This window comes from Salmo trutta, chromosome 19, assembly GCF_901001165.1.
Source record: "Salmo trutta chromosome 19, fSalTru1.1, whole genome shotgun sequence".
NCBI lineage: Eukaryota > Metazoa > Chordata > Actinopteri > Salmoniformes > Salmonidae > Salmo > Salmo trutta.
Window position 1 is genome coordinate 50793201 of NC_042975.1, and position 13051 is coordinate 50806251.

At 42.0% G+C, this 13051-nt stretch overlaps 1 protein-coding gene across 1 annotated transcript in view; it reads left to right on the plus strand.

Moving 5' to 3' along the window:
* LOC115154939 (forkhead box protein O1-A) overlaps positions 1-12481 on the plus strand; it is an 85895-nt gene extending 73414 nt beyond the window's left edge. The window contains exons 2-4 of the mRNA XM_029701661.1: positions 3101-3292; positions 8161-9593; positions 9747-12481. Coding sequence (XP_029557521.1) covers positions 3101-3292; positions 8161-9573 — 1605 coding nt within the window. The 3' untranslated portion in view covers positions 9574-9593; positions 9747-12481. The remainder of the gene's footprint in view (positions 1-3100; positions 3293-8160; positions 9594-9746) is intronic.
* The last annotated feature ends 570 nt before the right edge of the window (positions 12482-13051 follow it).

The window sequence follows — 13051 nt, forward strand, 5'->3', positions numbered from 1 at the left end:
TTTAAGGTTTAAGGCTTGGTATTTGACATGGTAGACCAGAGTTTCCCAAACTCGGTCCTCGGGACCCCAAGGGATGCACGTTTTGGTTTTTGCCCTAGCACTACACAGCTGATTAAAATAATCAACTAATCGTCAATCTTTGATCATTTGAATCAGCTGTGTAGTGTTAGGGAAAAAAACTAAATGTGCCCCCCCACAGGGGTCCCGAGGACCTACTTTGGGAAACGCTGTAGTAGACCCTGAATACTAGGAGTAATGGTGCTGGGCATTCATAAAGTACAGTAAAGCTAAGTGGAGCTTTAGTGACAAATACGTATGTCTCGGAAATTATGATCTGTGCTTTTTTTGTGTTTAGGTGTAAGGGAAGGTTTAAGGCATGGTATTTGACTTGTTAGACCCTGAATCGCCATACTGTCCATTTGTCCTCAAGTCACCTCAACTAGCCATCCCTTCATAGATAGAAAGAGCTGCTTCTTATATTACCTTCTACCACCTCTGAAGGTGATGTAGTAGTTATAGAAGAGAAACTATACTGAGAAAGACAAATCAGTGCTCTTTAACACAGGAAGACTCAATATATACACAGCAAATTCTCCAGGGTAAAAACAAAAACTGAAATAACACAGAGTGTTAAATCAACACTGAAAGTGTTGAGTCTGTGGACCCACATAGACACCAGAACAGTGTTAATTTAACACACTGCTTAGTGTAAAGACTAATTCAAATATTTCCCAGAGTGCCTTGCCTTTTGGTTGTGGCATTCATCTGTTTTTGGTCCTATGGACTTCACCAAGTAAGATCCTAAGTGAATATGTTATCATTAAAAAAATAAGCTATTTAACACAATACTATACGTATTTCACTAGGACATTACTTTGAAACAAAATCAGCCCATCATTATCATATTTCCCAGCATGATCTATTGTAGGTAGATTTTTGGAATTGTTTGTTTCAATATCTATGTTTGTGCATTGATTGATTGATTAATCTTATAATACACAAAGATAAATAACATACATTTATCTAAACTAATCCAATCAGTTTTTTGTAGCTGTTACTGAAATGTTTGTTCCAGTTTAAATGTCTTAGGTAGTCTCCGCACAACATTCCTAACCCTAAATTACAGATGAATAAAAATTCCAGCTGTTGGATATCCTAAATGCGTCCGCATGCTTCCCAGCTGAAACAGTTTGGTAGAATTTGCATATATTTTGATGACATTTTGTGACGTTTTTGTTCATTTTAGACTTTGGTGAGTGTTTTCTCGGCTGTTCGGGCACACAACATTTATTCTAGAGGCAAGCCAAAGTCCGGAACTGAAGTCTACGCACCTTCGTCGGTGCTTGGTCAACAGTAGGGATTCTTCAAGTCTTTGTTGTCATTCAACAAGAGACGACTCGTTTTCATGCAAACGTTTTCTTTAAAAAATACTGCACCAAACATCTTAGTTAGATGTAAAATTGCACAACTAAGATCTCTTTGGAAAAAAACGTAAAAATGTATGACAAATTTCTTGAGTTATCTAAGATTAATTCTGACTATTTTAAGCAAGTGTATACTGGCTACGGCGTCTCAAAATGGACAAACAGTACTATTGCTGCTTTTTCTCGTTTTTCAGGCGAAGGCCTTTTAAGGGAGTATGAGAGCACACTTGTTCGGCTCAGCACCAGCCGAACTGAAGCATGCTGATGCCTTAACTCTGGCTGGATTCTAATAGGAATTACACATACTGTAACTATGCAAGCCAGCATAATGATGCTTGCAGGTAGGGTTGCAAAATATTTGTGACTTTCCCAGAATTTCCAGGTTTTCTGTTTGGATGTCTGTAAAGCTGGTTGAGAGAATGCCAAGAGTGTGCAAAGCTGTCATCAAGGCAAAGGGTGGCTACTTTGAAGAATCTCAAATATAAAATATATTTTGATTTGTTTAACACTTTTTTGGTTACTGCATAATTCCATATGTGTTATTTCATAGTTTTGATGTCTTCCCTATTATTTTTCAATGTAGAAAATAGTAAAAAAAAAAAAAAAAAAACCTTGAGTGAGTAGGTGTGTCCAAACCTTTGACTGGTACTGCATATATGTTTTATGATGACATATTCACTTAGGATCTCATTTAGTGAACTCTACAGGACCAAAAATGGATGAATCCAAAAACCATGTCTCTGTCACTAACAAATACGGTCATGGGTGGTAACTCTACAATTTACTAAAAAAGGCAAGGCACTCTGGGAAATATTTTGAATAAGGGTTTACACTAAGCAGTGTGTTAATTTAATACTGTTCTGGTGTCTATATGGGTTCACAGACTCAACACTTTCAGTTGAGTTAACACTCCGTGTTAATTATTATTATTTTTAACACTGGAGAATTTGTTGTGTTAACAGTATGTTTGTGTGCAGGAGGCCAAATATTTACAGAAATGTTTGAACGATACCACCACATCCTGGTCCTTCTGCCCACATGCCCCTCTCTCGCTCTCTCTCTCTCTCTCTCTCTCTCTCTCGCTCTCACTCTCGCTCTCTCCTTTCCTGCCCCACCAGAGAGGGGGCCCTGCCAACCGAGGTCTTGTCTGGGTGTGAGTGAAAAAAGCTGGCTAGACAAAATATCAATAGGGAGGATGTGTGTGTGAGTGTACATACAGCGCAGAGCAGGGTACTGTTAGTCTATCTGTCTGGTCTGTTTATTTTGATTTCACTCTGCACCTCCTCCTCCTCCTCGTATGAAAAAATTACAAATTAGTTTTCACCTTCAAGCCCAATAGGTCATGTCTCCTCTTTGTAGCTCCTATTGAGCAGCTGGGACTGTGGTGTCTCCGGTTGAAGTGCCCCCTCAAACACACACTGACACATCACACCGTCAACTGTCTTATGGGGAGATTAGGTCAGGTAGATATGGATTCTGTAATGGAAGAATACTGTGGAGGAAAACTAATTTGCACCATCATTGGAAATCAGAGGTCAGACATTATTTGAGCAATTCCTTTTAGCAATTTACAGTATATCCTAAAACGTTTAAAGACAGAAAGCCTGAATGGTGTTATTACAAATGTCTATTATGATATTAAATCAAAACTCTCTCCTTCCCCCTCTCTCCCCCAGAACTCCATCCGCCACAACCTGTCCCTCCACAGTCGTTTTGTTCGTGTACAGAACGAGGGGACAGGGAAGAGCTCCTGGTGGATGCTGAACCCCGAGGGAGGTAAGAGCGGGAAGTCCCCCCGACGTAGAGCTGCCTCCATGGACAACAACAGCAAATTCACCAAGAGCAGAGGACGGGCTGCAAAGAAGAAGGTAGGAAGGAGTAGAATGGAGACTGTCTATTATTAGCTTAATTTTAGAACCTCTACAGTGAATAACATAGACCACACAAAAAAATGCTTGATTGTATGGATAACCCAACTGCTGGGTTGCAGGCATTGGGTCACTTAGAATGGTTGTTTTCTTTAAAAAGAGCAAGGTTGGGTTATTGATGCTGGGTTATTGAGATATGACCCAGCGGGTCAGATCAGTAGATTGGAGGCGTGGCTTAGTAAGGGTGTGGCTTTCAGATAGTTATTTTTGGCCACATGTGAGAGTTAACGTCATTCCGGTTAATCTCTACTGTTGTATTGTTATCACATGTTAAGCTTGAACACTGACAGTTTTGTAGCTTTAATGAGGAGTACACAACTGTATGAGTTCCTTAAAGCCTATGCATATTCAAATGTTGGGATATTTAGAACTTTTATTTAATTTAACCTTTATTTTTATTGATTTCATTTCACCTTTATTTAACCAGGCAAGTCAAGTCAACCAGGCAGGTCAAGAATAAATTGTTATTTACAGTGACGGCTTGGCAAGAGACAAAAGGCCTCCTGTTGGGCTGGGACAAAAAAACAAACAAAAAAAACAATATAAGACAAAACCGGACAACACAGACAGAAGACACTGGCAACAGCACAAATACAACAGTAAACACACTGTGTGTGTGTGTGTGTGTGTGTGCGCGCATGCGCACGTGTGTGTGGTGTGTGTGAAGTAAAACAACAAGGCAATGCAAACTACTGACATCAGGTGACATCTAAAACAACTACATTTCTCAACAACCTGCTAATCTATTTATCCTTTGAAGTCCTCCCGCGACACTAGGTCCTAGAGTTTTAGGTTGGCTTGGATGGAATTCCAAGACTGAGGGCTGATAATGAAAGGACCTTATTCCATGCTCGGCTCTAATTTTACGGACTCTTAGCATGAAACAAGGTTGAGAGCTGAGGTTGTATGCGTTTTCATTTTGAGCTACAAGATAGGATATCTGTGGATAAAATGGCAGTTTTCCTAAAATGGCCTTATAAATAAGAATGTACCAGAGTTTGAGTCTGCATGTTGCTAGTGATGTCCACCTGACAGCACTGTAGCGATCACAATGGTGATTTAGACACCTCTGATTGGTGACAAAACAAAGTACTGCATGATACACAGAGTCAAGAGCCTTCAGTGTAGAGCGTGAGGCTTGCACATAAATAGTATCACCATAGTCCAACACACAGAGAGAGAAGTGCAACGAATCAACCATTTTCTAGCGGAAAAGAAAAAACAAGCTTTGTGCCAGTAATAAAAACCAATGCAGCTTGAGTTTCCTAACAAGGTTCTCTACATGGGTGGTGAAGCTCAACTTCTCATCCACCCAAACTCCCAGATATTTGTGAGTTTTGACTTGCAATATAGAATGTCCTTCCAAGGTAGTAATTACATGGTTTTCAGAGTGTTTAGTGTTGGAAAATACCATGTATTTTATATACACAGCACCAGTCAAAAGTTTGGACACACCTACTCATTCAATGTTTTTTCTTTATTTTTACAATGTTCTACATTGTAGAATAATAGTGAAGACATCAAAACTATTAAATAACACATGGAATCGTGTAGTAACCAAAAAAGTATTAAACAAATTCTTTAAACAGATTCTTCAAAGTAGCCACCCTTTGCATTGATGACAACTTCGCACAATCTTGGAATTCTCTCAACCAGCTTCATGAGGTAGTCACCAGGAATGCATTTCAATTAACAGGTGTGCCTTGTTAAAAGTTAATTTGTGGAATTTCTTTCCTTCTTAATGCGTTTGAGCCAATCAGTTGTGTTGTAACAAGGTAGGGATGGTATACAGAAGATAGCCTTATTTGGTGAAAGACCAAGTCCCATATTATGGCAAAAACAGCTCAAATAAGCAAAGAGAAACGACAGTCCATCATCACTTTAAAGACATGAAGGTCAGTCATTTTGCAAAATTTCAAGAACTTTCAAAGTTTCTTCAAGTGCAGTCGCAAAAACTATCAAGCGCTATGATGAAACTGGCTCTCATGAGGACCGCCTCAGAAATTGCAGCCCAAATAAGTGATTCACGGAGTTAAAGTAACAGACACATCTCAACATCAACTGTTCAGAGGAGACTTTGTGAATCAGGCCTTCATGGTTAAATTGCTGCAAAGAAACCGCAACTAAAGGAAACCAATAATAAGAAGAGACTTGCTTGGGCCAAGAAACATGAGCAATGGACATTAGACTGGTGGAAATCTGTCCTTTAGTCTTAAATTTCAGATTTTTGTTTCCAACCGCTGTGTCTTTGTGAGACACAGAGTAGGTGAACGGATTATCTCGGCATGTGTGGTTCCCATGCGAAGCAAGGAGGAGAAGGTGTGATGGTGTGGGTGTGCTTTGCTGGTGACACTGTCTGTGATTTATTTAGAATTCAAGGCACACTTAACCAGCATGGACATCACAGCATTCTGAAGCGATATGCCATCCCATCTGGTTTGCGCTTAGTGGGACTATCATTTGTTTTTCAACAGGACAATGACCCAACACACCTCCAGGCTGTGTAAGGGCTATTTGACCAAGGAGAGTGATGGGCCAGATGACCTGGCCCACACAATCACCCGACCTCAACCCAGTTGAGATGGTTTGGGATGAGTTGGACTGCCGAGTGAAGGAAAAGCAGCCAACAAGTGCTCAGCATATGTGGGAACTCTTTCAAGACTGTTGGAAAAGCATTCCAGGTGAAGCTGGCTGAGAGAATGCCAAGAGTGTACAAAGCTGTCATCGAGGCAAAGGGTGGCTACTTTAAATAATCTCAAATATATATATATATATTTTTACTACATGATTCCATATGTGTTATTTCATAGTTTTGATGTCTTCACTATTCTACAATGTAGAAAATATAAAAAATAAAGAAAACCCCTTGAATGAGTAGGTTTGTCCAAACTTTTGACTGGTATTGTATATTTTTTTACAATTATTATTATTATTATTATTATTATTATTATTATTATTATATATATATATTTTGTACTTTTACCGCTTTTTCCTACCAATTGGTAGTTATAATCTTGTCCCATCGCTGCAACTCCCCTACGGACTCTGGAGAAGCGAAGGTCGAGAGCCATGCATCCTCCAAAACAGGACCCTGTCAACCCGCACTGCTTCTTGATACACTGCTCGCCTAACCCGGAATCCAGCAGCACCAATGTGTCGGAGGAAACACCGTCCTGCTGGCAACCAAAGTCAGCTTGCAGGCACCTGGCCCTCCACAACGAGTCGCTAGAGCACGATGGGACAAGGATATCCCGGCCGGCCAAACCCTCCCCTAACCCGGACAACATTGAGCCAATTGTGCACCGCCTCATGGGTCTCTTGAGGCTGTAGTGACGACTCAAGCACTGCAATGCAGTGCCTTAGACCACTGCGCCACTTGGGACATGCATTTTGCTTTAGAGGAATTCAGAACTAGCTTCAAATCGTACAGATTCTGTTGAATGATGTTAAAAGCTGTTTGAGCTTTTTCAAAAGTCAAGCTGCTGCCAATTGAATAGAGCACAGTGTCATCCACATAAAAAATGTGCATCAGCTGTCTCAATATGTCTCCCAATGTTGTTGATCTATATTATAAACAACAGGGGACCTAAAGGTGATCCTTGAGGCACATCCGATCACAACTCTATGGTGTCCGACTTACAATCATCTGCCTTAACACACTGGGTTCGATTTGACAGGTAGTTCACAAACCACTCCAGAGCATGACCAGTAATCCCAATACACTTCAATTTCTGCACCAGGACAGTATGGTCCACAGTTTCAAATGTCTATGAATACAGATACACAATGCTGCTTCCTATCCATGGCACAGTGAACATCATTCAAAACCTTCAACGTTTCTGTGACAGTGCTATGGCTAGACCTGAAATCTGATTGCATACCAATCAAAATATTGTTTTCCTGGGGGTAGGCCTTAAGCATGGTCACCGAAAGCTTCTCTTTTATGTATATAGCGACACCAGCACCCTTAGATTTACAATATGTAAATACTTATGCTATTAATATTATATTAGAATATGCCATGTGCAAACATATGTCATGAAAATAACATTTGCAGTGTACCAACTTAAAATGATGAACACAAATTACATTAACTCAGGTGGCGAAAATAACTATCTGAAAGCCACTACCCTAATAAGCCACGCCTCCTGAAAATAACCTATGGATTACATTACAAAATACCCATCTGCTGGATCAACCCAGCATCAAAGTGAATATAACCCAATTGATGGTTAAATGAACGTTTTGGTAATCTCAACAACCCAACATGTTGGGTTATTCACCCAACCCAACTGTCTGGGTCAAAATAACCCAGCGTGTGTTCTATCCAATATTTACCCAGCACTGAGTTACCAAATAACCAAAATTGGGTTGGTTCTAACCCAGCATTTTTTTGTGCATTATGCACTGAGTATACAAAGCAATAAGAATACCTGCTCTTCCCATGACAGACTGACCAGGTGAATCCAGGTGAAAGCTATGACCCCTTATTGATGTCACGTGTTAAATCAATTTCAATCAGTGTAGACAAAGGGAAGGAGACAGGTTAAATAAGGATTTTTAAGCCTTGGGACAATTGAGACATGGATGGGGGGGTGGGGGGTGGGGGGGTTGCAACTCAATATTAGGAAGGTGTTGCTAATGTTTGGTATACTCAGTGTAGGTTAATCTGTTTAATCTGAGGGTGCTGGAACTAAAGCATTCTCTACCTAATGTGCAGAGTTTTTCTTTTAGCCTTGTGTCAGGGGCCTGTCCACCTGTGCACCTTTGTCTACCTGAGCTCACCTCTGTGCTTCTCCTCTCGCCAGGTGGCTCTCCAGGTGGATGGGGGTGCAGACAGCCCGGGAGGCTTCCAGTACTCCAAGTGGCTCGGCAGCCCCAACTCCCATAGCCACAGCAACGACGACTTCGAGACCTGGACCACCTTCCGGACGCGCACCAGCTCCGACGCCTCCACCCTCTCTGGCCGTCGCTCTCCCTTCCTGGAACAGGAGGTCGACCTATCAGAGGCCGACATCCACATGGGCTACCCCGGAGGGGTCGGGCCTAAGATGACCTCCATGGCTACCCTGCCTAGCCTATCAGAGGTGGGCCTAGCCGACTCCATGGGTGGTCATCACCACGGTCACCACGGAACAGAGAACGTGATGGATAGCCTCCTTGACAACCTCAACCTGCTGTCCCCCAAGAATCAAACCCAGCTGGGGGTAGGCGGTGGTCCTGGGTCTGGGCCTGACTCCTCCCGGTCCTCTCCCTCCTCCAAGCTTCAGAACAGCCCTTATAGCTCCCCCTCCATGACCCCTCACCCCCAGCCCCAACAGCAGGACTATAGGAAGTGCCACTACGGCCAGGCCGGGCCAGGGATGAATAGCCCACATCTCTCTCCCATCCCCATGCAGACGCTGCAAGAGAGCAAGTCGCCAGGGTCCTTCGCACCCTTCCTGAGCCATTACAACTGCCCTGCTGGGCTACTCAAGGAGCTGTTGACCTCTGACGTAGCCGACCCTTGTTGTGGTGGGGAGGCCATGCCCTCCATGGAGACAGTAGTGTCCCAGTCTGGGAGAGGAGGAGGAGGGCGGATGCTTCCCAACTACAGCAGCCAGGTGCAGGTAGGACAGGTTGGGGGGCACGGGGGGGTGAAGATAATGAGTCCCCCACCTCAGCAACACCCACAGCACCCTCAGTCACATCCTCACCCTCACCCGCGGCCCCTCCACAGCCAGGGCCCTCCCCCCTCTGGGCCCTCCATGAACAGCTGTGGCCTGATTCCCCTGACCAGCCTGAACCACGCTGGGGGCCCAGCCCGTCTTGCCAGCCTCAGGACACACATCCACCAGCTACAGCAGCAGCCACGCGGTGGTGGTGGTCACCCAGCCTCAGGCCACCAAAACCACAGTCCCCACCACAGCGGAGCTCCTCCACCCAGCTACGGCAGCAGTGCTAATGGTTATGTGAGGCCAGGTCCAGGCCACGGCCACAGCTCTGGTCATCCCCAGGCTCACCATCACCACCAATATCACAACCATCATCAGGAGAGGCTGCCTAGTGATCTCGACGACATGTCCATCGAGAGGTTTGAGTGTGACATGGAGTCTGTTCTTCATGACACGCTGATGGACGGAGACTCGCTGGACTTCAACTTTGACCCCATGGTAACCTCTCAGGGGTTCAGTCAGGGGGTTGGGGTGAAGACCACCACACACAGCTGGGTGTCTGGCTAGGACACACACCTCTCAGACAGGTGAGTGTATAGAGATACCATATAATTTGACAGTGTAAATATAATATAGTATTCTGTGGGTGAGTGCCTCAAACCATGTGTGGTAAATGTTTTGAAATCCTAAAACCCATGTATAATGCAGTTATTAATGGTTTTACATGCGTGGTTTTTCAGATTTTTCATCATTCACCACTGGCCTTTCACCCTTCGCCACTGGCCTTCATTAAGAGAATGGAAAGGTCTAAAGAAACCATTGCCCCTCTCCACAGGACTATCATCAGCCCGTCCCAATTCTCTCACTATACCATTGCAGATCTGTAAGGTGGAAGAAATAATACATTTTGCGAAGATCGAAGGGTAAGGGCCAAGGGGAAGGGCTAGAGCGTGAATCGGGGCTGGCTGAGACTGTGCTTGTTTGGAGGGAACGTCTCGTCTGAAGTTGGCTTTGTAAATACAGCAGCGCTCGACTCGGCACAATATCATTCACTTCAACAGAACCTGGAAGAAGCTGGAGCCTGATTTACAAAAAGCTATGTTTTGTTGTGAACAAGGTTGTCAAAAAGCATTTGGCATATTATGTATGAATAAAATATTAGGGATGTAAAATATGCTACAATACTTCGAACATATGTAATGTATACTGTGTGTATATTTGTGATAAGGAATATTCTTACATTTTATCATATTTCCTTTCTCTGTGTGCATTTAAAATTCATTTTTCATTGCCTCTCATTGCCTTTCAAATGACCAATTACCAATGCTATGTTGAACCATCTACCCAGGAACCAGTCCAGCATAGGGATAGCCAAAGTCACAGTGATTCAGTGATAGGACAAATCAGACTAGTTCAGTGATAATAGATATATGTATTTTAGTGATAGGACCAATCAGAGAAGTGCATCAAGTGCTTACTTATCTAACATCTCGGGCTATTCTTACCTCAGCTGTTCATCACTCTTCCCTTCTCTTGCCCTTCAAGTCGCTTTCGAGTTACGATTCCTAATTCCATCTACTTTTCTCTAATCATCATCTATCTGATTGTGACAATCACACTCTCCCTGGCCTTCATTCAGCTCGCATCCCTGACTCCTTTTTTTCACTCCCACCATTTCCCTCCCACTCTCCTACCCTTTTCTAACTCAGCTCTCTTTGTGCCTTATTACACTCAATCCCTCTCTTTATCTCTCTCTCTCTCTCTCCCCCTCTTCCTCTCTTTCTCTGTCTGTGGGTGTCAGGGCGCTGTATGCATTAGGAGGGCAGTGATAATTTGAGAGGCTGATAATGGACTCTAGTTTAACTCACAAAACAGTGCTCAACAGCAGAACACAGGATTTGAGCTTTTTTCCTCCCTAGCAACCCTCCCCCTCTCCCCCCTTTTTTCGTCACACACCAAAACGTGTGACCTAAATAACCTGATGTTTTCGAGTCTGTGCTGATTCACTGCACCTTTTATAGTCTCAGATTTATGTAAGTAAGTTTGGGAAAGTCAAGGCTTTACTTGTTACTGGACTTTGCATTGTAGTTTATAATAATTCCCTGAGTGACCTGTGAGAATCTGTGTAGTGCTGGAGTAACCTGGTAGAGTCTGCACCTATAGGTTGCCATTTGGGACTTCACCCTAAATCGTCTGTCTCAAACTCCAGGCACGGGAGCTACTGTATATCAGCCCCACAAGATGCTTTCTTGTGTTCCCCAGATTAATATCTCATTTGAGTTTGAGGTCTAAATGGATGCCCCTCTTTACCAGCCTCTCCCCCACCTGGCTGTTTACTAAACATGTTTAATTAATGCAATTTAAGATGAGTTAACGCACACTCACACACTCATACCTCAACTTATTTTACCTCTCACCGTTCTGTCACAGTACATGGGGATTGGGTATGTAAAATATGATCCATAACTTTTTTCTTGATGTACAGTATGGATGGACATGTTATTGATGTTAGAATGGACCATTCACAAACCTTACCAGCTATATGAGTACTTAGTGATATAATATATTTCTTCTTTCACTTTTTGTTGATTCCATTTTTTTCTCTCAAAACTATCCCTTACCTACTTTCAGCATGTGACCTCACTGTAAATAATAAGAAATTAATATGTAGATTATTTGAAATTAATGAAACATTTAAGATAGGGTATGCAGTACCTACAGAGACCCTATTGTGAGAGACTGCCTGCATCCCAAATGGTACCGTATTCCCTATATAGTGCACATGGAGTTCTGTTAAAAAGTAGTACACTACATAGGGAATATGGTGCCATTTGGGACCGACACACTATGTTAGTTCCAGTTTTCAGATCATCATTCTTGAGAAAATTATATCGTATAAAATCTTATTATTATTATTATTATTATTATTATTATCTTAACTTTTTGTTACTATTTTATTTGATTTAAATACTCAACAAAAAATGAAGTATTCAGCTAATAGATTATGCAATGATTTAAGTGCTCTTTTTGTTTTTGGAAGCTGACATTGTTACTTAGCTGCTGTTTGTATAAAAAAAATGAATAACTGAAAGTAAACATTTTGAAATTGACTTCGTAAACAACATATACACAAAAGACAACGTGAATAAAAGTCGGACCAATTTACGTTTACAATGTTGCACTTCTAAAGTTTTGTAGTTACTCAAGTGTTTTATATAATTCGTTTTGACTGTAAAGATTTGACAGAAAACTGCTTATCCTCAAACGTAAACAAGTGTTTGGGCCTGTTACATTTCTTAATTTATGTACAGAAAGTAAAATGTATTTTGATATTTGTCTGAGATTTGCCATAAAAGTACAATGAGATTTGTTTATGAATTACAAATGATCTACAGTGGGGTCCGGAATTATTGTATCTCTTAATAAAGATGAGTTTCTTTGAATAAAGTATGTTCAATAAAGTATGCTCAATAAAGTATGCTCCAATTTTGTTTTTATGGATGAGGTATTTTCTGCATATGCATTGTTCTTTCGAAGGCCAAACACAATGCTCATGTGGGTGGCCAAAGATCTCTATTTTCGTGTCATGACCATAGCACCGGTTCCAATCCAAGTACCAATGCCGTTTAGCAAACTCCAGGCGGTGCTATGGTCAGATGACATGAAAATAGAGCTCTTTGGCCACACTTCGAAAGAACAATGCATATGCAGAAAATACCTTGACTCTACTGTAAAATATAGTGATGGATCTTTGATGTTATCAGACTATTTTCCTTCCACTGGTCCTATGACCCTTGTTAAGGTTAACGGCATCAGAACTTTACCAAGTACCAGGACAAAAACCTTGTTGCCTCTCCTAGGAAGCTGAATTTTTTTTTGCAAGTGGATCATCTAGCAAGACAATAACACCAAGCACACATCAAAATCCACCAAGAAATGGTTAATTGGCTATACAATTAATATTTTGCAATGGCCATCTCAGTCTCTGGACTTGAGAACCCAATTGAAAACCTGTAGTTTGAATTGAAGAGGGCAGTCCATAAGC